We start from the raw sequence: 26486 nt of genomic DNA on the forward strand, positions 1-26486 counted from the left end.
AAAATCTAATTTCTCGTCATTATTATGGACAATTTTTGTTGTGTCCCAAAACAATCCTCGCTAAATATTGGAGGAAATTAGCCCCCCATCTATCCATTTTCTATCGCACTTAACGAAGCTGACTATGGGTGAGAAGCCTGAGTCAATATTCGAATCCAAAACATCTCAATTGAATCGAGAAAAAAGATTGTTAGAAAATGTTTTCACATTGTTTTTTTCTTTTTTTTACATGTACAGTATGGAATGGAATTAAGGTTGAAAAACAGACTTTACACAGACCTGATCAGCAGATATTTTGCATTCCATACAAAATGGGTCAATCGCTGAATCTGTGATGTCATAATTTGCGAGTCATTGATCGGATCCACAAAATAAGACATTACAGTGGTTATGGCAGGATAAATCTTCAACTTTGCGTCATGAACCAGTTATAGTTTTTTTTGTCATCTAGATGGCACTCTCTGTTCAACATTGAGCTGAAAACACACTGACTTGCTAATTCTTAAACCCTATGATTTACCGGTAATAATAATAATAATAATACATTTTATTTGTGGGCGCCTTTCTAGAAACTCAAGGACACCTTACAACAAGCAGTTAAAATCACGAGTACAATGTTAAAAACAACATCAAATAAGATAAGAAAAAAATACAACAAAAATAAATAAATAAATAAAATAATGGCTTTATGGTCTGAGTGAATAGGCTTGTCGAAACAGATGTGTTGGATTTTGAAGTGTGTTAGTGAGTCTGAATTACGAAGGTCAGCTGGGAGTGAGTTCCAAAGCTGGGGAGCAGAGCGACTGAAGGCTCTATTTCCCATGGTGACGAGGCGAGCAGGGGGGACAGAGAGGAGGACAGAGGAGGAGGAACGAAGAGAGCGGACAGGCGTAGAAATATGGATGAGGTCAGATAGGTATGGAGGGGCTAGGTTATGAATGGATTTGAATGCGAGGAGCAGGATTTTATATTGAATGCGGTGTAAAATGGGGAGCCAGTGGAGATGTTGAAGGACAGGTGTAATATGGTTTATGTATGGTGTGAGTGTGATAATGCGGGCGGCTGAATTTTGGACCAGCTGAAGCTTATGGAGGGTTTTTTGAGGGAGACCAAACAGAAAGGAATTACAGTAATCGAGTCGCGAGGTGACGAGGGTGTGTACAAGTATAGCAGTGGACTGACTGCTACTGACTGCTAAACTAACATTGCCACCAAGAGGAGTCAAAAAATATAACAACTGGTTCCTGAAGCAAATTTGAAGCGTCATTTCCCCATCACTACATTACAGAAAACACAATCTCATTCAGATCTTTTGCAGATGATGCGGTAGGGATGAAAATCAGCACCTCCAAATCTGAAACCATGGTCCTCAGTCGGAAAAGGGTGGAGTGCACCCTCCGGGTCGGGGGGGAGATCTTGCCCCAAGTGGAGGAGTTTAAGTATCTTGGGGTCTTGTTCACGAGTGGGGGTAGGAGGTAGCGGGAGATCGATGGGCGGATCGGTGTAGCGTCTGCTGTGATGCGGACGTTGTATCGGTCTGTCGTGGTGAAAAAGGAGCTGAGCCAAAGGGCGAAGCTCTCAATTTACCGGTCGATCTACGTTCCAACCCTCATCTATGGTCACGAGCTATGGGTCGTGACCGAAAGAACGAGATCCCGGATACAAGCGGCCGAAATGAGTTTTCTCCGCAGGGTGTCCGGGCTCTCCCTTAGAGATAAGGTGAGAAGCTCGGTCATCCGGGAGGGGCTCCGAGTCGAGCCGCTTCTCCTCCACATCGAGAGGAGCCAGATGAGGTGGCTTGGGCATCTGATTCGGATGCCTCCTGAACGCCTCCCTGGTGAGGTGTTCTGGGCATGTCCCACCGGGAGGAGACCCCGAGGAAGACCCAGGACACGCTGGAGAGACTATGTCACCCAGCTGGCCTGGGAACGCCTCGGGATCCCCCGGGGAGAGCTGGAAGAAGTAGCTAGGGAGAGGGAAGTCTGGGCTTCCCTGCTAAAGCTGTTGCCCCCGCGACCCGGCCCCGGATAAGCGGTAGAAGATGGATGGATGGATGGACAATCTCATTCAATCCAGCTTCATTCTCTGCTGTCATCGTTAATAATCCAAGGTGTCCTCATCATCTACAGTCAGCAGTCAAATTTTCTTTTAGAATATTTTAAAAGAATGTGTTTTATTTTATTTTGGGGGAGTACCAGTTTTCACCCATTTTCTGTATATTGAATGTTATTTCAGCATTTTTGGGAGAAGTTTTAGGGTTTTTTTGTTACTATTTTTTCCACAATACGGTACATTGATTGGATGTCCCGTCATGTATATTTTGGCGATCCACGGGCCGGTCCCAATGCAAAGCGAAAAGTGGGCCTCTATTCTACAGTAAATAAACAAGTTGTTTAAATGCAAAGTAGATTGGATGACTCGGTCTTTCTTCTGATCGGATCGGTAACTGTTTTTTTAAAACTTGTTGATCACTCATTGGCTCAAAAAATACTGATCATGAAAAGCCTCTGAAACATCGCAGTTGTGTTATGCCATTGAGTATGTAGTTTCTAATTCGCCCATGAATGCTCCATTTTACCGAATTAAGATCACCAAGCACAAAAATGTTCCAAACGATGAAATGAATAATGATGGGAATCTGACACGATGATAAATAAAGCCTCAAAGCTTCTCTGCAGCAGCTTTAGAGGCATTTAATGTGAGAGTTGGCATCTTTCTGGCATCGGGAATGATAAGCCTGGAAGAAGAATACAAAGTAAGGGAAAAAATATGTGTTGGCACCTCCATCAATCATGAGCACACTTATTTAGAGCACATAAACAGCAAACATCAATCTGTTGTTGACAAGCTCCTCATTAGGACAAGCCTGGTCCCTGTTTTTGTGCTGAGATCTATTCTGCGCGTGGTAGTTGCAGGCAGATAGAGAGAGAGCAAGTGGGAGAGTGGCAGTGGGGCAATAACGGCAACGTCAATTTCACACATGACTGAGTTCGGAAGAGATGAGTGGCAGCGGGCATCTTGATCTGTCTCTCAGCCCGCATGTCTCTCTCACTGGCGTGACAGTATCATCCCTCGTGTTAGTCTAACAGATCGACCGGGGCCAACGACGACAAATACACGGATGAAGAAACAAGACACCCACCACATGTTGAGGATACACGCGCGCGCACACACCCACACACACCCACACCCACACACACACACACACACACACACTGCATCTACTGTGACGTGTGTGTCTGCAGATAGATGCACGTTAGATGTGAGCTCATTCCAGGGTTCAAGCAGAATATAGCACACAATTAAAATTGGGAATTTCTCCATCGCGAGACTAATAAGGGTTTTCTTATATTATCTTATATTTTCATCGACACTGCACCTACGTCATGGTACAAATGCCGGCGTATCCTGATTTTTGTATCGTTGCAAGACTCGCTGTTCGGGGTTGCCAATGTGATTTTGAGAAACAAGGCACAGTCAGACAAATGAGATTCTGAGCTTTCTAGACATCGTATGGTGGAAGTCAGATATATTTCATTTGGAAAGAAATGAACAGTTCACCCTCTGAATCATTGTATTATATTTTATAATATTAGGCGTGCGGCCCGGTGGTCCACTGGTTAGCATGTCGACCTCACAGTGCAGAGGTACAGGGTTCAATTCCAGCTCCCTGTGTGAAGTTTGCATGTTCTCCCCGGGCCTGTGTGGGTTTTCTTCGGGTACTCCAGTTTCCTCCCACATTCCAAAAACATGCGTGGCAGGCTGATTGAACACTCAAATTGTCCCAAGGTGTGAGTGTGGGTGCGAATGGTTGTTCGTTTCTGTGTGCCCTGCGATTGGCTTGCAACCGGTACAGAGTGTCCCCCACCTACTGCCCGAAGACGGCTTGGATAAGCTCCAGCACCCCCCGCAACCCTTGTGAGGATGAAGCAGTTCAGAAAATGGATGAAATATTAGGCATTGGCTGGGCACACAAGCGATCGTGCTTCCGCCATGTTGAGACTGTGGTGCACTGCATTTAAAGGAAATAAAAGATGATTAAAGTCCGCTGTGGCCACTCCCACAGCAGCACAGCCCTGCCTCTCCCAGATCCGCCAGCCTACGCTCACTTCCAAATTTTGCAACAGCATGTGTAACCCACATCAGCGTAGGGGCATGCCACGCTCAGTGTAGAATCTACGCAGGTCATGAAAACAGAGCCCCCAAACTCTTTCTTACATTATTAAGATTTGCTTTCATGTCATTAACAAGGTCTTCATATTCAAATGTAAACACACTGTATCATAGAATCAAATCAGTGAGCATAAATAAATCAATTTGCATAACATGTACAGTTTTAGACTGGCGGTTAACATATCCACACAAATTGCCAGATGCAGGATAGAAAAATAGTATATCTCATTCATGCGTTATCTGGACTGCAGTGGTAGACGGTAAAGACCTTTAAATATACATTGAGGAAGATTAAAAGAGGAGAAAAGCATCGTCCAGTGTGCTAGTTTTCATCCTTACAGTGAGTCAAACAAAGTTTGAGTGATTTATTCCCATGCTGTTTATTTGTTTATTTAAAAAAAAAAAGATATTTGTTCTCTCCGGATATGAACGTTATTATGTTTTTGGCAGCGTATTCCTCACGTTTCTTATAATCCTTCTTCACTTCCCATCTGTGAAACAAAATGGTGCTTCATGCTTGTTGCCAGACTCTAGCCTGCTTTTGCTACCAAGGTGTCCTTGGATAAGTAAACCACCCAGTATACCATGTTAAATGCCCCAAAAGACACTGGAAAGAGGATCCGTGCGTACTTGTCAATTTTGCTGGTTCCGCCCATCCCAGCAGTGGTGGGCTGGGAGCACGGTGTCTGTTTTAGCTCTACTTTGTTCCCCATCATCTGGAGGCGCTCCAGTTTGGGCCCCAGCAGATGCTGCAAGGAAGCGGAGTTGGTGTTTTGCTTGCACGGCGTCCCCGCCGTCACGTCTGGCGTGGAAGCAGCAGCCTGAGGCGTGTTTTTCACAAGCTGTTTTTCTTCCGGTGATGAAGCCACGCTGAGCACACTCTCGGATTTGGGGTTGGAGCAAGAGAGGGTGGACGAGCTTCCGTTGACGCGGCTGTTTAAAGGTCTGGGCGGTCGGGCTCTCCCGACTGCTGAAATGTTGCTTGTGGACTGAGCTCGCTGTTGGTTGCGCGAGTCTTGGTGGGAAATGTAATTCATCCGCTTCCTCAGGTTACCATTAGTGTCTGGGTTTTGCTGTGAACGCAAACAACAGCGTGCTGATGACTCTGTGACACTTTAAGAAAACTTTCAGGATGGTTCATCCGTTTTTGGATGTCATCGTGGTCTCGTAATGTCAAAATATGAACAGCTTCATGAAGACAACTAAATATCAACTGTCATTGACCAAAGAAATGTTTAAGTCAATTCATGTATCAAACACCTCTTGTAGCACTCTAAATTGTCCCTAGGTGTGAGTGTGAGCGCGATTGGTTGTTCGTCTCTGTGTGCCCTGCGATTGGCTGGCAACCGATTCAGGGTGTACCTCGCCTACTGCCCGAAGACATCTGGGATAGGCTCCAGCACGCCCGCGACCCTAGTGAGTATAAAGCGGAGCAGAAAATGGATGGATGGATGGAACACCTCTTGTTGTATTTGGTAATAGGCTCCTTGTTAGAGAATAGCACAGAGTACTGAAGCATTTGGAGTGTTTGAGATATTTGAAGAAAAAAAACGCTCTAATTTCAAGTAATGTTTGCTTCACACGTGGGCAAAATTGTTGGTACCGCTCTGTTAATGAAAGGAAAACACATAGTGGTCACAGATATACCGGTAATTTGAATATGACAATGAAAATCCGACATTCTCATGTTCCTGTTCTTGTGTCCCCAGCAGGTGGCAGACCAGAGTCATTCCTCCAGTTGCCAATGTTGTCATCATGGAGTCATGCATTTAAGGACCCACAAACTTTAAGTGGTTTGTCGGATTATAGTTGACTTTGTTGATGCTGCTCCTCCTCCTCCTCAAGTGATCATGTTTCTAGACCTCTCACTCTCGTCGTATTAGTTCTGGTTCTCTGGGTTCTGTGTTTGTTTGTAAGCATAGTCTTACTTTCGTTATTTGATCTCATTTCTACAATTCTGGGATTCTGAAACATTATTCAGTTCTCTTTTAACCCGATAAACATTGCTTTTTAATTGTGGTTTAACATAGTTATTGAAAAACAAACCTTAATGGTACTCTCAGAAAACAGTGAAAATAATTTTGACCATAGATAGGGACATGTCCTTCGATTAGCAACACAGGTGTCACGTTTCGGTTTTGCGGTCTGGCCAGCAGGGGGCATGGGCGGTCTTTCTAGCGCACCTGCTGCCAATTTGTAATCTTCAGACTCAGCATTTAAGGACTGCTCCACCATTGACCTGTTGTGGGAGTATTGTATATGGCATTGCTATCTTCACTGTTCGTTGACGTGGCTTTTGACCTCGTCGTGATTTCGCGTATAGTTCTCGGTACCCAGTTTTGTGTAAGTACTGTTTTGTTTTGATGATCTGGCTTTTTGTGCGTGTACAGGTGTTACATTGTTTTTCGTTCATAGTATGCGGGCTTTACTTTTCTTCCTTGCTCTTTTGTGCAAGCACTTTTTGTTATTCGTTTGGATTTACCTCTTGGTCCTTATTGTGGACCAGCGCTTTATGTTCTCGCCTTATTTTCGGTGCGATTGAGACATTAAATTGTCTTCTTTCCTTCGGAGACCTTGTTTCTGCCTACCTTTTTTGGATCCCCCAAACTCGGTTTATCCGAGTCGTAACAACAGGTGTCTTCAAATTCTATTTAAAGTGTGACAACTAGTCACTATGCTGTTCGGTGACATGGTGTGGACCATACTACAAATCGACCAGTGGAAGCGAAGGACCGCGTGGTCAAAGGAGGAATTGGACAGAAAATTATAGATAAGCAAGTCAAGAGTAAGGCTACAAGACCATCTCCAAGCCACTTAATGTTGATATGTTGGACATACTGTATACAGAAATGTGTCCACATGTTTATATATCTTTTTTTTTTTTAACCATAAAAATCCCTTGCATTTTCTCTCCCGTACTCCAAAGTTTGTTGGTGCAATGTAAACCTTGTCATATCGATCTGATGACAGACAGCCTCACACAGATGGCCTTAATCATGAAGCAGAGTAGGCAACGCAGATGTCACGTATCAAAGATTTCACTCATTTCACACAAGCTTAAGACAAAGTAGGTAGTACTGCATCGTGGCGGTAAAGCAGTATTGAGTCAAAGAAGCTTATCCTTTGGGAGTTGATGTTTTCAAGCAGGCAAGCGTGTGAAGCTGCCTGGCACTAAAGCATTTGCAGAAATAATCCACCCCCACCCAACCTCTGAAACTGAAAATATTCAATTGTATCTTGTCCAATGAGGAAATCGGCATTGTTTGCTTGTCATCGTGAAAGGTGTGAAATGCTATCAAAGTGCACCTATCACACTATGACCGTTGCATCAAATCTTTTTGAGGGTCAACAAGACCTGCTTTTGAGTAAAACAGAATTTCCACCTGCCAGCAGCACAGCATCTCCAAAACCGATACAGATGCAAGCAGGCTGTGTTGCCGTGGCAACCTACTTAATCCACTGAAGTGCTGCTGTCACCCGACTGCATTCAGGCATGATTACACCATAGTGGGATTTGAACTGTAAGGGGCAATGTAAAGAAGTCAGTGGAAATAAAATGGCATATGCATTCCAAGCACTGATCATTTCATAGAATGGAATTCGAAATATTTCCAAGAACACTCAAATATGACCGAACCAAGTGCATCTCTCCACTCACATTCCATGTGAACAAAGCTGTTAATAGCTTATAAGTAAGAATTCAGTCGTCCTCTTTGTTAATGCTAATTTCTGACAGTGAACAAGTGTTTAAGAAATAGCAGCAAGAAATACTATGTCTGATGTGGTGTCTTTAAAGTTAAGAAGCCGTTATTCAGCCCCCGCCCCCCACCACCCCTAATCTTCACATATATATTCTTTTATTTTGAATAATGAATGGATGATATGGGAGAATCTAAGGGCCTGATATTAATATGATTAATTATCCAATGTATACTTTACTAATTACTAATATATTCTACTAAAAGTGTTAAAATGAAAAATAAAAATGTTTTAAAAAAGAGATTTACCACCATTGACTTTATATTGGATATTTGTGTCTGTCTGAAAAAGGATGTACGCTTATACGTCATGTAATAATGGGTTCCCGTATGGAATGTAATAATGGTAGCAAACCATTCTCACAGGTTGTTCAGCACCACCGTGTTAACAGTACATGCATGTGAACACGGAGGGCTCTATTTTTGTAACCGGCAAAAAGATTTTGCGGTGCAAGGCTTGCACAGGGACAGGTCAGACCTGATGTTAATGATTGCAGGCCGGGGTATCTGCAAGTGGTCAGACTACATAGCTGTGAGAGGCATAATTGAAGAACGAGAACCATTGTTTGCTTATTTACAAATGTAATTTGAATGAAAGTCTATGAAGTCCATGTACCCCCTGTGTCTCAACATCCATCCATCCATACATCCATTTTCTACAGCTGGATTCCAGCAGACTTGCAGGAAAGAGGTGTAGTACACCCAAGACGGTGTTTTAGGGTCAAGATTCATTTGTTGGATGAAAATTCTTATCCTTCCTTATCTCTTTTGTGGCCATTTTGAGTCATTCAAAGGTCCAGTAAGCGCATTTAGTGAGAGATGTGCTGTGTAAGTGCTCCTCCAAGCAAAGTGCTGTCAGATTATCTGCCACGCTTATCTTTGAGGGACACGATATTTACCTGCAGCACTTCCTCCGTCTCCTTGACCTTGACTGGTGTGCTTTGAGGTCCAGGGGGGCATTTGGCTGGCTTCTTTTTGGCCCGTTCCAGCTGCGCATTGGTGAAGTAGTTGACGGCAGCAAACTCAATGAGGGCGGAGAAGACGAAGGCGAAGCAGACCGCAATAAACCAATCCATCGCCGTGGCGTATGACACTTTGGGGAGGGAGTGGCGAGCGCTGATGCTGAGAGTCGTCATTGTCAGCACAGTGGTGATACCTTCAGGGGTTCAAAAAGAGCGTTTGTAAGCAAGTAAATGACAGAAGTCATGTGATGTCAGATATTACATTCATTTTGCTTTGGGATTAAAGGAAGTGAACTCAGCTAACCGAACTGACACAAGCACAACAGCTCTGTAATGTATGTCTAAAATAGAAAATACATCAAACACATTTATTTTGGAGGGTTTCAAGTCCAACGCAGTGTTTCGACGAATACTCGAGTAATCCATCACGGTTTCTATGCCGCTTATCCTCATTGGGATCAGTAGTCAATCACAGGCATGTAACATGTAACACAAGCCATTAAAGATATTAGATTTGTGTTATGGTAATTATATATGCAGCGCATTATATTGTGCTACAGTCAGACATGATTGACGAAATGCATTGTTTAAACCATCACAAAAAATGGTTGCTTTCCTAAGACACTTACTGGGCAACTGCAGACTTTGACCAGATTGTGTTACTTTTGCCCATGCTTGGGTTAATTATTTTGACCCAGCAGACTGGCTTCAAGATTGGATTTCGGCGGAATGAAACGATGAAACTGGTCGCAATTTTGGGTGGTTGTGTACTAAAATTAAAGTCAATTTTATGTACCGCTGTTATAGAAAACAGTGATGGCTCAGTGTGTAACGCCTCTGACTTCAGACACAGGGATCGGCTCGCAAATCTTGGTCAGGGTGGATGGCTGAACCATGGACAACACTTGCGAATCATTGATTTAGAGGACAATTAATTATTGCTCAAACTCACTCTGTGATATATAATGTAACATAGCACAGATGAACTCAACTAAAAAGGTGTGCACGGTATCGCCAAAAGGACGCAATGTCATGACTGTGATGGAATGTCATATTATCGCTGTCACGGTGCCATGAAACATTAGATGAGATGAATGCGTATGCGAGCGTGTATACAAGGTCATGGGTGGCCGCTACAAAAATAGAAAGATGCTCTCTCTCTCTTTGCTAACAGTGTACCATTTGTCCTCTGTGTCATTAACCAATAGCAATAATTAAATTTAGAGAAAATCCTCTTTACATTGGCAGAACATTCTGTGTGCCACAGAGTCCTTCCTCAACATAAATGTACCTCCTTACAACCGGAGGTGACTGCTATATAATTGCGTGTCAATCATAGGCAACCAAGTGAGAATGCTCGGTGAAATGTAGCTCGTGGACTTATCAGCAGAATTATTTGGGAGGCCTTGCCTTTCCATTAAACAAAGAAAATGCATACCTGACAAGTCATAAAGATTTTAGGAGAATGTCCTTCATAAGAGATTCTGTTTTATTGGGGGGAGGGGGGGCCGTGTGCATTTCATTCATAACAGTGGGTTTACAACAGAGGTGGGCAATTATTTTCCCGGGGGGCCCAAATGAGAAGCAGAAAATATAGCGGAGGGCCGGGCCAAAAGTTAGAAATAGAAAATAAAGAAGATAACACAATGTCTTTGTATGCCAGTAATAATGTAACATTCTCCTCCACCATCACACTCAGCACCGGATCTTCTCAAGGATGTGTACTGAGCCCCCTGTTGTTCACGCTCTACACATTTGACTGCTCTCCGACTCTTATGAGCGGTCCAGTTTGCGGAAAGTTTTTAACATGATAACAATCAAACCATTCTAGGAAATGTTCATTTACTCGAGCCACAAGCAATTCACTCTGACCATGGAAATTGCCAGAATCGGACTGAGTAAGAATTGCTTCCTTGTTTTTCAAAGTCTCGTAGATTTGAGTCTTTCCGACTCCGGGCGTCTCCTGAATGTTTCGTACTTTGTTACCCGCTTCGTTTAATTAGGTACATATCACTTTCCTTTCCATGGACATTACTCTCTCCCTCTTTCTTCGTCTTCCCCTCCCTCCCTGTGCTCTGCAACTTGAAGTAACTGCGCCACCTGGTGTTTAAATACCTGTCATTACAAGTCCAAACGAAATGAATGCAATCAAACCTTAATTGTGCACCAATCTTCGGCGGGCCGGATTAAAAAGACAAACGGGCCAGATCCGGCCCGCGGGCCGTATTTTGTCCACCCCGGGTTTACAATATAGTTCAAATGCTACTTAAAATGTTTTGACCACTGAATATAATATTAACAAAGCTTTTAAAATGGCAATATATATATATATTTCTATTTAGTATCACGGGTGAGGCTGACGCCTCCGTGAGCCGTCACCTTAACCGTAGTGGAAGGGGTTTGTGTGTCCCAATGATCCTAGGAGCTCATTTGTCTGGGGATTTATGTCCCTGGCAGGGTCACCCATGGCCAACAGATCCGAGGTGAGGGACCAGAAAAAGCACAGCTCACAGACAAATGGATGACAAAATTGGATGCCGTTTTCCCTTGCCCGGACGGGGCCCCCCCTCTGGAGCCAGTCCTGGACATGGGGCTTGCTGGTGAGTGCCTGGTGGCCGGGCCTACGCTCATGGGGCCCGGCCGGGCTCAGCCCAAAGAGGCAGCGCGGGTCCTCCTTCCACCACCTTGGCGGTCCAATCCCCGGCTAGCTCGAGGGACATGGAATGTCACCTCTCTTGCAGGGAAGGAGCCCGAGCTAGTGTGCGAGGCAGAGAAGTTCCAACTGGACATAGTCTGGCTTGCCTCCGCACACAGCCTGGGCTCCGGTACCAGTTCTCCTGAGACGGGTTGGACTCACTTCCACTCTGGAGTTGCCCACGGTGAGAGGCGCAGAGCAGGTGTGAATATACTCATTGTGCATTTGGGTTCACACCGGTGGATCAGAGGGTAGTCTCCCGCCACCTTCGGGTGGGGGGAGGGGGACAGATCCTGACTGTTGTTTGTGTCTATGCACCAAACAGCAGCTCAGAGTACCCACTCTTTTTGGAGTCCTTGTAGGGTGTGCTGGAGAGCGCTCGCCCTAGGGACTCCCTCGTGGGGACTTCAATGTTCACGTGTTTGTTCACTTCCTTTGTTTGTCTTTATTTATTTATTGAAATAAATCCTGTTTTTAGACTAGTGCACTAGTTGCCTCTCTTTGGCCACCATCGCCACAGAAGCCCACACTCCCTGACAGAAAAGAAATATCAAGGAACAACAGGGAATAACCTCAAAACAAAAAGAAACATGACATGACTCGACTGTTACGGTATGCATGACAGCAATAACAAACCCACAAAGACTCAACAATACTACTCTGTTAAATACAGGCAAAATGATGAGACATGCATACCTGACATGCATAACACTCTAAATTGTCCCTAGGTGTGAGTGTGAGTGCGAATGGTTGTTCGTCTCTGTGTGCCCTGCGATTGGCTGGCAACCGATTCCGGGTGTCCCCCGCCTACTGCCCGGAGACAGCTGGGATAGGCTCCAGCACCCCCCGCGACCCTAATGAGGATCAAGCGGTTAGGAAGATGAATGAATGAATGAATGACTCAAAAACAAATGTTGGGTTTTTTTCCCTTCTGTATGTTGTGTAAAGCAAGAGAAGAAAGTTGTTGGAATGGTTTCGCAATTTGTTGTTTGTAGTAGACATCTATCACCGTCATTTGCGTTGGCTCCGCCGTACTTAAAAGGTGCGGCAAAATGACTTTTGTTCATGTCTAATCTTAGCTTTCAAAGAACACTGCCGCTCTTGATACTTCGCCGTAATTACACAGAGAGAAGAGGCACTCCGAGCAAATTGACAGCCACCAAAAGGTTGAACACAATGAGTGAGGTCCACGTACCGAAAACTGTGCGCGCCGGCACCGACTCTTTATTTATCCAGAAGGACACTTGGGACAGGATGACTGTCATTATGCAAGGGATGTATGTCTGAATCATGAAGTAGCCCATTTTCCGTTTCAAGTGGAAGAAGATCGTCATCACCACATATTCACCTGCAGATGCAACACAGGAATTAGCGTCACAAACAAAACATTCTGACGAGTCGTATTCCGGGTTGATGTCACTCATGAAAGCTTGGACAGATGATATTTTTTTTTAAGTCATCCTAAATATCCTTAAAAACAAACACACACACACACACACACACACACACACACACACACACGCGCGTTTTGAGGCCAAGCACGTTGTCTTGATACTGATGAAATGTTTGTTTAAATTATGCACTTAGCATTGAGGTGTCTGCGCGAGTCTCACCTGTGATGGATTTGATGGTTTCACTGGAGACTGTCTGGCCAATGAGATCGTACTGAACCAAGCTAGACGACTCGGGAGGGACCTCCACAGAGTGCTCAGGCCCTTTGGTCCAAGTATAGATCATCTCCGTTTTGGGATAGGCATCTGTGCGCAGTGAAGACACATCGCTGAATGTAAAGTGGCTAAGACTGAAGAAATGTTCCGGACTTGCTTAACTTAAGTTCTGATTTGATTTGACTTGCTTGTTGGTTTTTTGCGAACTTGGGAATTGCTTGAAAATCTGGAGGTCAAGCCTTACCTTTGGACCGTGACTTTATTTCGAAACTCATCTGAAAGAAGGCTACTGGGTCAAGCATTATTAAAGACAAGCTCAAAGTGAGAAATTTGTGGCAAATATACATTGGAAGAAATGAAATATTGGATGAAGTGAAAATTGTCCCACCTAATATTTTTCCTTTGATTCAGGGAAATAATTCATTTAGCCCTTCATGTCAAGTATTTTGTTTCTATGAAGCAACTGGTCCTAAATTGTCATGGTTCTGTTTGTTTTGTCTGGTACCCGGACATAAATTCAATTGGTCTAATCAATTAATGCAAATGCTCAGTTTAACCTCAAGGTTTTTATGTTCAATGACCATTTTCAAATGTATTATACATTGTTTATACATTTTCTTATCTTATCAAGTTGTCTCATAGAAAGATTTAAAGTTGTCATAATTCCAATAAGAATGAGAAAGGCTATTTTAAATGAGGACACCGATACTTTAAATATTCAATATTCAAATATTGGGAGAAAGACAAACACACCAAAACTGCTTGCACATTTAATTGAATAAAATCAGTGAATTTTAATTTTTTTAAATTAAAAAAAAACATTTTGAAACTTTAGGTATTATTAGCATTATTATATTATAGATATTTATGTTTTCTCCGGGTACTCCGGTTTCCTCCCACATTCCAAAAAACAATCATGGCAGGTTGATTGAACGCTCTAAATCGTCCCAAGGTGTGAGCGTGAGCGCGGATGGTTTTTTGTCTCTATGTGCCCTGCAATTGGCTGGCAACCAGTTCAGGATGTCCCTTGCCTACTACCCGAAGACAGCTGCAAGGCTCCAAAACACCTCGCGGATCAAGCGGTTCGGAAATTGAATGAATGGATGTGGATAGTTTTCCATTCGACTTTAGTATAAAACGGTGTTATTGTGTACTTATTTTTTCAAGTTCTGTTTATTTATTCCAGTGCTTTGAAAACTCAAAACTGGAATCATTGTGTGTGCATAGATTGACAGACAGACAGACAGACAGACAGACAGAGATATATATTTCAATCTCATTATTATGACGGGAAGAAAGCATTTTTTGTTTTGTATGAATTCAGTTTATACTTTTGCACTTTTATTTAAGGCATTGGATTAGTGCCAGCAGCTTTTTTTATCTTTACTTGAGTGCAGTGAACATTTGCCCACTCTCCTGACATCTCTGCAGAAAATACCATTATCCTGTTTTGTGACTGACTTAATTCATATCAAAATGCCGTTCTATGTCTTAATGTTTCCCTCATCGTGCTCCGGCCACTCAATAAATGCACAACAAAATGACAGCTGTCTTTGCCTTGCACTCCCTATGGGACTCCGCACCAGCAGGATACCAACTGTGCTGCCAAAATGAAATGACTCTTGTGTGTCATGGAGTGCGCGCACAAGTCCAGATGGAGAAGCAAACAGGAGAGCGCAGGGAATGAAATCAGAGGAGAAAGGGAAGGGGTGCGGGGGGCACACACACACACACACACACACACACACACACACACACACACACACACACACACGCTCACGCCAGATATGGAAAATAGCTACATAGGTCTTTGCTATCCTGGGGCACACGAAGAAAATCTGACCTTTCCTTTGCTTCAGGCCACATCACATGCAGGGTCGTTTCTTCCTGACTGAAGGTGAGTACAAAGAGGATGAGGAGAAGGGGGGGAAAGGGTGACAATAACCGAAAAATGGGAATTTGTCCTCTACAATGTCATCTTGCAGTGTAATTGACAGAGATTGGCCAAGAGCAAAGACAAACGTAATTTCCATTCCTTGTTTCTCTTTTGCAGATCGAATCTCTAAATGGCTGCTTCTCTCTGATAAGAATGAGCTATTCTTTTTGAGTAGCAGCGTTAATTGAGGCAAGGCATTTTTGCTGACCAGTAGAGCCACCATAAACAATGGTGCTGAGTTGAGCTTTCATTGTTCACTGCTCAGCCTGACAATCAAATCTACGTCACTTTTTTAGTATTAACAGACTTGTGCTTTTCAGCAAAGAATCCATTTCAGTGCCAAAATGGAGGGAGTTTTTTTGTTTTGTTTTTGTTTTTGGGTTGTTTTTTTTTTGTGTGTGCACCACACATTCACACTCAAGCAAAACTTACAGCTTCCAAACTTGAGGGGGCACGCATGCCCATCCATGGGGAAGTCTACAAGCTTCATGGGACATTCTGCACTAATTGTCAATCTGTTAACCATAAGACAGAAGACCGTTAAAAACTGATAAGAAACACACATAGTTTCTGCAATAATCAAACACATGTCCCCTGGATTAAATGTGTATTTTTATACAAATACCAAAAGACAAAGATTCAAAATAGTCCTATTAATCCTAAATTATATTGTTGACTTATGACTTAAATTATCCTCGGAAGAGGATAGTTCGAGCGTGTTTTTTTTCCCTCTCCCTACCCAGTGTTTTTCCTTTCTGAATTCTGATTGTAATTTCCCCATTGCGGGACAAATAAAGGATATCTTAAATATTGTCCAGTGAAAAATGTGTATAACTCTGAAATTGTAAATACACAATGCTTAAAAATATATAACAAATGTAAATGTATGAAGGAACATGTTCTTCAATAAACAGTGAAAAATGTTGCTCTGCCTTTTGGTAGTTTCTATCACAATAGCGGCACCGTGGTTCAAAACATACAAGGCTCTAGTTTTGTGACTGACGTATATCCTGAAAGTAATTTCGCAGATAACACAAACCGGTAGATCCACGACAGGAAGGGTTGCTCCACTGTGGGAGTGGTCATAGCTGCATTCAATCATGGATGATCAGAGTGGCTTCTTTCAAACCCAGTGGGATGATTTTAAAAAATATAATAGAATTATACAGGGGGGTTTGATGCCGCCTGTTAACCTATTTAGAAATAAAAAACTTTAGACCAGCTGTCCATCCTGCGCCAGTTAGAATTGGCATGCCAAGAGTAAGGTTTAGATTGACTTTCTGCCAGCAAAGTGTCACTCCGCCAGGTGCATCTTCAAAACATTCCTTCAGCTATGCCGGCCTACTCAGCTTAGTTGGAGACGGTCTGCGAAATTGCACAAAAACAATTTGGAGTGAGAGCCACCACAAAGATTTTTCACTCAGCAAAAAAAGTACATTTTACAAAGAGAGTTTGGGAGTAAATTTTACTTGCATAGTATTAATTTAGGGTGATCGACTGGGTCGTGGCCTCGACTCTGGCCTTCCTGTATGAAGTTTGCATGTTATCCCTGTGCCTGCGTGGGTTTTTTCCGGTTACTCTGGTTTCCTCCCACATTCCAAAATCATGCATGTGAGGTTAATGGAACACTCTAAATTGTCCCCAGATGTGATTGTCTATGTGTGCGAGTTGTCATTTGTCCATGTGTGCCTTGTGATTGGCTGGCAACCAGTTCAGGGTGTACTCATCCTACTGCCCAAAAACAGCTGGGATAGGTTCCAGCATGCCTTGTGAGGATAAAGCGGTTCAGATAATAGATGGATGGTATTAGTTTATTCTAGTCATTCAAGGTTTGAGGAATAAACCTACAACCTTGAGGTTGGAAAGAGAGCCACTCAATCCAACTGAGCCACGCCGCTCCTACTGCGTATTTGTGTATTGCTGGTGTCAGGCAGAACACACGTATGGCACCTTTGACCCGTTTTTAAGGTCTTCTTTTGGAAACGACAACAGTTTTGTAACATTCCAGACAGAACGGCATGGCTCAAGTGGTAAATTGGCTGTTTACAAATCTGAAGATTGTGCGTTTGATCCTCAATTCCTTGAGTGACCTTTTTTAAAATATCTAACACTATGCAAGTAAAATGTGCTCCAAAACTCACCTTGTAAAATCTACTTGGAATTTCTGAGTCAAAAAACATTTTTCAAGTAAATATCACTCCAAATTTTTTCAGCATGGATCAAGATCCGCTGCCTACAAAAATAGGGGCCTAAAATTTTGAGTTTTCAAGCTCAAGACTATTCACACCAAGTATAGACATACCAGATGACTCTCGCAGGAAATCACAGTTTGAATTCTGACAAGCTGTGAATTATTGACTCCCTTTCTGGATGCTAATTTTAAAAAAAAACAACAACAACAACAACAAAAACATGAAAGTTCATCTCACAGGACCTCATGGTGTAGAGAATGGTTCCATTCTTCATAATGCGAAACAGTTTGTTGGGCGCCGTCATGTTATGGGCCACTGACTTCTTGCCGTTTCTGAAGAAGGTGTCTGGCGTCCAAACTTTGGTCACCATCAAGTTGTTCAGCCTCAAAATCTCAATCGGGCCCTCATACATTAACCTGCGGTCCACCCACGTCTGTCGAAAGAACACGTCCATTGTGTACTCCTAACACATGAAAACGGACAAACAAGGCAAAAATCTGTTGACATTTTCAATTTACCGGTACTTTGTTGACTGGGGCTGATGGTACACTGCTCAAAAATAAAGGGAAAGTAACCCCTCCCCCCAAGCCTGATCTCAATGAACAAAATGCTGCAGTTCAAAATGTTATTTAAACAACATTTTTATGAAAACTAAGTAATGTACCTGATCCGGGGTACGCCACAGGACTTTGCCTGGCCCTTTTATCGTTAATGCTCGCAATATTATACTAACAGTAACTAGCAGAAGATGGCATATTCTCAGTTGAACAATTTAATGGATGCCAGAAGGATTGAGACATGGTCGTGGAGCCCTTTTCGGCCCAATGCGGAAGAATGTCTAATCCAGGGGTCTCCAAATCCAGTCCTCGGGAGCTCCTTTCCAGACAGTTTTAGATGTTTCCCTGGCTGCAACACACCAGATTCAAATGAGAGATCGATATAAGGCTAATGATAAGCATGCTGATGATCTGATCGTTTGAATCAAGTCCGTTGGAGCAAGGAAACACATCAAACAGGCTGGATAGGGGCTATCAATGGTCTCATCTGTTCGGTTCTGTCTCGCCCGTATGACATTTGTGTGATTCGTTGGTCTTAACTGTTTTCAGCCGGAAACTGTGCAAGGGTCCAAATAGATAGGAAGACGGCAAGACGCATAGCCAGGAAAAGGTCACAGTGACACAACAGCCTAGCTAAAGTCTTACTTATGTACCAAAGAGGCCCGAACAAACATAACATCCACCCATCCTTCCATTTTCTGATCCGCTTATCCTCACAAAGGTCGCAGGGCATGCGAGAGCCTATCCCAGCTGTATCGGGGCAGTAGGCGGGATACATCCTGAACTGGTTGTCAGAGGAAACCCAACTTGTTAATGTACAGTGAAGTGGATTCAAATTCATATGCAAATGCAATCAGACAGATCCAACTGCTGTACATTGCCTCGAGACAAGTCAAACTGAAGTTCTCTCTCAATCTCAGTCAAAATCATCAATGCGTTTGTCAACCAAGAACTGCCGACACACTCCAACCACATGAGGCGTTTTCACACACCAAAAGGAACCTCCGGTCCATATGAGACGGAAATGGTCTGAGAATGGTTGTGAGTGATTTTCTGACAAGTCGGACAGAGAAGGCCATGCGTCTTCTGTTCTGTACTGTACAAAGGAACAGATAACGGTTCTGTTGTTGGGTCGTATGCCTTCCATGCTCTTGACACTGTGTCGGGCCATGCAACAAAGGCTTCTGGCCATGGTGCGTATGGATGAGCTGCATTACATTTGCAAAGGGTCGAGCATAATACTGTATGTCCCCAGTGTTGTTCCCTCAACAACAATAAAAATGACGAGAAAAGGAAGAGCCTGTTTCTTCTATTTCTTCTTTTTCTCGGCGGACAGTGTTGATACAATACAATGATTCTTCGTGTGTGGTATTGAGTGGCTATATTTTTACTCTGGCTCACTCTAGTGGCACGCAAAAGAATTACTGCCCAAGTACAGTTCCGTTGTATTTCAGTTTTTGGAACATTTTTGCTGTATTTTAGTTCAGTGTTAATGTTCAAGTTGTGCATCATGTTCCACTGACTAGCAATAATTTGGATTGCATGACACTTTCATCGAGCATGCTACCGTATTTTAATGTTAATCCTTTTGGCGGTACTTGAAGCACCTACAATTATTCTGGTGGCACCTGGCGTAATGCGCACTTGCCAATTTTATATCATCATCTGTGGTTTCTGTCAGATTTTTAAGATTGGTTAAGACGTAAAATATCGGCATGCATGCACCCCACTGAACTGGACTAGTGATATCCCAGAAATGCAATTGACTGCGATGATTCCCTGTTTTTTGAGCAGTGAATGTGAATGAAATACAATATTTGAAGTTGTAATCATTGCAGTGCATACCATTTCAACATCTGAGACAGGACCAAAACTTGTCACATAAATGTCTGTCTTGACCTCGGTCACGGGACCTGATGAGACAGTAAATCACACGTTCAACTTAAAATGCCCCTCAAGTTGCATTCATTCATTCATTCATTTTCCGAGCCGCTTGATCCTCACTAGGGTAGCGGGGGGTGCTGGAGCCTATCCCAGCTGTCTTCGGGCAGTAGGCGGGGGACACCCTGAATTGGTTGCCAGCCAATCGCTGGGCACACAGAAACGAACAAGCATTCGCACTCACACTCACACCTAGGGACAATTTAGAGTGTTCAATCAGCCTGCCACGCATGTTTTTGGAATGTGGGAGGAAACCGGAGTACCCGGAGAAAACCCACGCAGGCCCGGGGAGAACATGCAAACTCCACACAGAGAGGCCGGAGCTGGAATCGAACCCGGTATCTCTGCACTGTGAAGCCGACGTGCGAACCACTGGTCTACCGGGCCGCCCAAGTTGCAATTCAGTAGTCTTATTCACACTTTATATTTGCTGTAAACACACTCAATCTTCTCATAGGCCTCCAGTTTGTCAGGATGAAGTCAAAAGGCGTGCACTCAGCCGCATCAGCCTAATGGCTGTAAAAAAATGCTTGTAAAACATAATCCTGTTTGATTTTTCCCCTCCAGTGATTGAATGCGGACTTGCTTGAAGTCTTTACTGCGGGGATGAGCTCCAGTGTGGATGCGCCATAATGCAATGACACCATGTACACGCACAATGGTTTCGGGCATGCTTGAGAAACAAATCTGCACTTTTTTTCGCCCTTCAAGTGTACATTAAGCATTTGTCCCGCAACGCGATTATATAACCACATTGGGTGTGAACGTGGGAGATTATATGGGATAAAAGTGTGATATACTGTTTAACATAGTGTGGGTGGTGATGTCCCGTTTGGAGGTCGAATTAAGCCACGGTGGGAGGGAAGTCGTCACAAAGTTCCAAAAGGTTCACTGCGTCATTTATTTCATTTATACAATTTTATTTATATGCTTCCTTCAAAGTAAGTTACTCTTGACTTCGGTGTCTGTCGGCAGGAATGCGTGCGTTGTTCTTAAGAGTGAATCGTGGTAGAATCTAAAAGAATTGTACCTCCGAATCCAGGTCTCAGCCTGTTATCGTAACCGTCCAGAAGTCGGTCTAAAATCCGCGTAAAATTCTCCGGATAGATCCTTTCATCCTTCCTTGTCTGTCCCGTGGCGCTCTTAACACTAGACAGGAAAACAGAACAATCTCGAGATAACAAAAAAAAAAAGAAAAGAAAAAGACAAAAACGAAGAAGTTGTGGGACTCACCACGTCGTCAAAAAGAAAAAGTGGAGGAGAGTCATACAAATAAAAACGGTGCGCATCGCCGTCACCATCTCCTTCGTATTGGCAGAAATCATGTTCGCATGCCATACTTCAAGCTTCTTCACATCTCCTCGCTTCCAGGTGCCTCTTCGGGGAGGAGAATGAGGTGAGGTCAGATGGAGCGGCGCACGGAAGCAGCAAGTTCTGCCAGCCGCTGTCGCCTCGGACGCGCCTCCCTCCAGCCTGAATTTCAGCTGCTCCTCCTTTTCTTTACATTTGCAAATCCGCCTTCTCCTTCACTCACTTTGCTTATACGTGCCACCCTACCTTGCTTACATCTTGCCTGTGCTGTTTTTTTCCTCTCTGAAACATGCTTTGGTCAAACATTGCTTTACACGACCCTGACATTCACAACATAACGGAAAGTGGCAATGATCCGAATATTTCTTCGTCCTCTCAACACTCAGCTCAGCATTTGGAGCTTCCTGACAATGTGGCCGTGACCTCTCCTGCAGCTTTCGATGTTATAACATTGAAGGTGTCCTCCCGTCTGCGTTTCTTTGCAAAACGTTATCCTGATGTAAAAGGTGGCAGGGAAATGCAGATACTTGGGCTGTACTCTTGTACTGTATGTTCTGTCATTTGAAAATGTTCAAGAAACACAATAAGCAGCATGGTGAAGTAGAGGTAAGCATGTCTGCCTCACAGTTGTGAGCTTCTGCGTTTGAATCTCCACTCCAGACATCCTTTGAGGAGTTTGCATGTTATTTTGACCTGTTCTGTGGTTATAAAAAAAAAAAAAATAATAATTCAGGGCAGTGGCATGGAAGGGGCAGTGGGAGGCTGCGAGCGTCCCCCTGGCTTTATTTAACTGTACAGGCACCTTTAAGGAACATTTCAAGATTCATCACTAACAGTCAAATGAAATATATGTGCTTAATGGGACTCCATTCCCCGTGACCCACCATGCAATAGCTGCTTCCTCAGACGATTGTCTTTTGACGGTCTGAATTGGATATTGTACGACTTTACACTGCCTCTCACTTAAAGTCGGCTGGAATATGAAGGCAAGTTCTCCAAAAAATGAATAGCTAAAAGGAGTTGGAGCTCTATTTTGCAGGGGTCAGTTAGACGCAGTGTTGGTAATTTCACAGATGCGCAAATCTGCGAAAGGGAGGCCTGTGATGCTGTGGGAATGGTCACAGCTGGCTTCAATCATGACCAATCAAAGCAGCTCCTTTCATTCCCTTTAAATGTGGCGAGCTCGCGTCTCGGAAGCACATTTGTGCCATGAAATGGCCACTTGGAGAAACTACCCTTCGCTTCCTATTATTCTTGTGCTCCCCCTTGCTGTGTCACTTGATAGGAAATGTAAAAATATACAGTATAATATAGTATAATGCATCCAACCCTGAGTGTTTGAGTCGTACTTTTAATATATTTATGAAGGAAATGCGATAGTGTTAGACGTGGTCTGAGCAGGTGTACGATTTTAACCGACTTTCTGCGACCATATTGTCACTCGGGCAAGCACATCTCGAACACACTCCTTCTGCTGCACCAGCCCACCCACCTTGGCAGGGACCAGTCCGCCAAATTGCCAAACACACGGAGCGAACCTTGTGAGTGGCAACGTGATATTCAAATGGGTCAGCCTTCTTGCAATACACACACACACACACACACACACACACGCACACACAGGTAGTGGAAGTGGGACAAGCCACCTGCTGCTTCACAGATTTCTCTGCACCTGGGACATGTACAATATCTTCATTCTGAGTGTGTGTGTGTGTGTGTGTGTGTTTGTGTGATGAGTGATGAGTGTTTTAGTGCATGTGTGGTCTTTGGCTGAGGTAAATTCTGAAGTCTTAAGTGACTTCTTGCTTCACGTGTATATGCATGTATGCCCAAAAAATTGACCTATCACGCTAAATTGAGAAAGCATCTTGTCCATTTCTTACATGCAAAGAACACGCATTTCCCAGTTCCCTGCACGGCCTCCCACCCCAGTCCACCCACAACACACGAGAAAAAGGCGGCACTGAGGGGGATGAGTAATACGCATGTGCTTTGTGGGAGCAGGCTTTCATCCAACTCTGTTTCTTTTTTCTTCTTCTTTTTTTTCTTTCTTTCTTGATTTACTTTTTACATTGGATCACTGCAACTTCAACAGTTCTCCAGATGACTTGTAGAACTGTAAAATATGGAGTCCCAGACATGACATTTGAAAAAATATATATTTTGTGTGCACAAACTACTAATTTGTGCATACTCATTACTATTTCGTGCACACCAATTACTCCATTGTGTGCATGAACTATTACTTCATGCGCATGAAATAGTTCCAGCGCACACGTGAAGTAGCACTGATCCCTTATTGGACAAGAGGGTAAACAAATCGAGCACACCTTCACGGACTCGCTTCTCACTCACCTACTTGGTGCCTTCAAAACCCCACAAAGTATTAAATCTGCCCTTTTTAAATTTAAACCGACATTAAATAGTGATATTATGTCAAAATGTTTTCATTTCGTAGACATCGGCTTGTCCCAAAGGGTTGGTGTAATAACTCTGTATGCAATTTCATACAAAGAAAAATAGGATTATAGGAAGAGAATGTCAAGAAATAAACTGGTTTTATAATGTGTTTAAGCCAAAACACACACACACACACACACACACGCACACACACGCACACACACGCACACACACACACACACACACAGAAGTACAGTACATTTGTGTTTGTGCTTAACAGGGGCGTGGCCTACTGTGTGACATCAGACATTGCAGTGACCAGTAAGTTCAGTCTTGGCATCTACTCCAAGCTCCTTGCAAGTGTTTTTATTTTGTATTTGTGTGGCTATTTGTCCCATTCAATAAACGGCTGAAAGTGCATTGGTGACTATTTTTTTTACATTCACTTCACTCGAGCGACAGCTTCGAACATAAAAACTAGGTGCTACAAAAGTGGCACTTACACGTTTATTTTTTATAATTTATGTTAACTTAATGTTGTCACTGGAACTGCAGTACAATGACCCTCCAATTTTGGGGGCAAAACCAAAACCTCTAGTGAACGACACCGAGGCCGACAGGTCCGCCGATAATCATGCCTAATTTGAGATAGTTTTTTTTCCTACTCTTTCTATCAATGTCAGCAAATCGCCAATTCAATTATTTAATATCTCTGAAAGATTATCCTGAGCAATTATCTTATGGCGCGGGGGATGTTAAGAGTTTCCCCTGCCTGAACAATCCTAAATCATAAACCTGTTCAAGATTTTCTATCGCAAATCCTTACGTGTGCGGTTAACACTGATTCCAGCCTGGTTTTAGACACTCAAACTTCAAAAAGATGCGCCGGGTGATATCAAATCGGTGACAAAGTTAAACAAGTCACAGAAATGATAACGCACACAGTATGGACTAAAATAAATCACAATCTAATGCTTTCACAATACAATACATGCTGATTAATACAGCGCTTTCACAACAGCGGCAGCTGTAACAAAGCGTTTAACAAAACAGTTAACATAAAGTAAAATAATAAACACAACACATAACATAAATGTGGTTCAGAGACGCACACAATGACTGCGGCACTGAACAAATCCTACAATGGCAGAGTAGGAGTAGTAGTCGTGAAGCGTTCCCCAAAATGCATTGCGCACTTCACGTATGAGGCAAATATGACATAACTCTACTGTTTAATATAGAAACACCAAATATATAACGACAAACAAGACTTGCAACCTTTCGAACCACTACTATTTCTTCTTTGCTTTTCTTTCCAGCAGCGTGTATGCCACTATGCGGCCTCTCACAGGTCAGTCTTGACGCTATAAAAGACATCTGGTTTGGAGGAGGAGACTTGCGATTGTCGACGGGCATATTGTTATGTGCGTGGGGTGCTGTGTTGGTTCGCTCAAGTACACCACACACCATGAGAGCGGTAAGCACATACTTGCCAATTCTCCCTAAGCGATGTGTTGGATCTTTCACATTTTAAGAATTTCACCCAAAAATGTGCATGTGTTGAGGGAAACAACAGTGAATTCAATTTGAGTGATATTCAGCAAAATTGTGTTTATTCAGGATTTCGATTCTCCTCTCATCACTATGTTTTCTTTTATCTGGATCATGGCCTGGAGCATTAGAAACATGCACTGCACCGTGAGTCTCTCTAACTAGCAGCGACGGGAAAAAAAAAGTTGCGATTCCTTCCTGCCGGGTTGCGCCGGTCGTTGTCACCGCAAAACAGAGCTCGTCTGTCAAGGACAGCATGAAAACAGCAATCATCCGGGCAGATTTGCGGGGATTCTCCTTTGCCCGGCTATCCCCAATCAGAAACATGATACTGTGCAGCATTCAGCACATTATCTTCATTCCACTTGACAAGAATGGAAAACGAAGCCGTCCAAGTGAAGGAAAGAAAGCACCGGCCTGAACTAAAAGCCACTTGTGAGTGATTGGGAGTCATTTTTGCCTTGCTGAGGCCCACCCACCGCATGTAAGCTCTTGAAAATACTCAAACGCCCTTCGAGGTGGAAGATAACATGCTAATCGTGACACAAATGAGACGTAGGTTCTTTGCCTTTTGCTCCAACAAGACAGGTGGGCACTGATGTCATCTTGATTTTGATTTGATTTGGGGGCAAACTGGAACATTCTCACAACACCATGATTTTATTTTGGTCACTTTCGACAACACAACACATTTCAAAGCGGTTAAATGTGAACGTAACCAACATGCGAATGCAAACTAGACCATCCCATTCCTATATTATGAGATTGTGCCACATGCACCGAGAATTTTGTGGCCTCTGAGTGTTTGTCTCCCGCATGAATGAAGAAGTACAGTCATTTCCTACCAAATGGAGCTCTTGTCATTCCAAAAGAAATGAAAAGGAATCCACTGTTTACAGAGGTGTCATCGGAATAGATTCAGCCTGCAACGTAAGAATGAAGTCCAACAGCCCTGGATATATGCTGTCCCAACTTCCAAGTTTAGAATTTGGCCTCATTTCAAAGGCTCGTTTGGTTTGGGAGGCACTTGTGCCTTCTTGGATTGAGTGAAATATGTGGAAGGTGAAAACCAAGGTCAAGGTATGTGCAGTGCGAGACTGCGCCCCAAAGTTCCCACCACAACTGTAAAAAAAAATGTCACTTTGATCATTTTTGACCAGTAATGAAATGTTAATTTAACAAAAGGAGGAAGACCTGAGTGAGGAGCATTTTCGCCTGAAGAGAGCGCATCACAGAAGTATTCACTCATTTACATGTCAATTCATGTGATCATTGACAGTCCGATGTGTTGGGGCACACGGCTGGCGGCGGATGCAAGAAGAAGCGTGCGTCTGATGATGCTG

General features: G+C 43.4%; 1 protein-coding gene across 1 annotated transcript; it reads right to left on the reverse strand.

The window, feature by feature from the left end:
* Nucleotides 1-2650: 2650 nt before the first annotated feature.
* Nucleotides 2651-21648, reverse strand: gabra4 (gamma-aminobutyric acid type A receptor subunit alpha4). Its single transcript, XM_052074923.1, has 9 exons — nt 21115-21648; nt 20912-21030; nt 19786-19853; nt 17626-17846; nt 15624-15706; nt 13202-13345; nt 12784-12936; nt 8831-9087; nt 2651-5246 (listed from the first exon to the last, which is right to left on the reverse strand). Exons 1-9 carry the CDS (start codon nt 21204-21206, stop codon nt 4704-4706), a joined length of 1680 nt encoding a protein of 559 aa, XP_051930883.1. The 5' UTR covers nt 21207-21648; the 3' UTR covers nt 2651-4703.
* Nucleotides 21649-26486: the final 4838 nt, after the last annotated feature.

The sequence above is a fragment of the Hippocampus zosterae genome, chromosome 1, assembly GCF_025434085.1.
Source record: "Hippocampus zosterae strain Florida chromosome 1, ASM2543408v3, whole genome shotgun sequence".
Taxonomy (NCBI): Eukaryota; Metazoa; Chordata; class Actinopteri; order Syngnathiformes; family Syngnathidae; genus Hippocampus; species Hippocampus zosterae.

Bases quoted from the DNA above. Each gene is read 5' to 3' on its own strand.
- gabra4 (XM_052074923.1), bottom strand. From the start codon at position 21,206: ATGATTTCTGCCAATACGAAGGAGATGGTGACGGCGATGCGCACCGTT. The intron at 21,031-21,114 runs GTGAGTCCCACA...TTTCCTGTCTAG, and splicing joins TTTTTCTTTTTGACGACGTG to TGTTAAGAGCGCCACGGGAC. The intron at 9,088-12,783 runs GTACGTGGACCT...GAACCCCTGAAG, and splicing joins GCCGGCGCGCACAGTTTTCG to GTATCACCACTGTGCTGACA.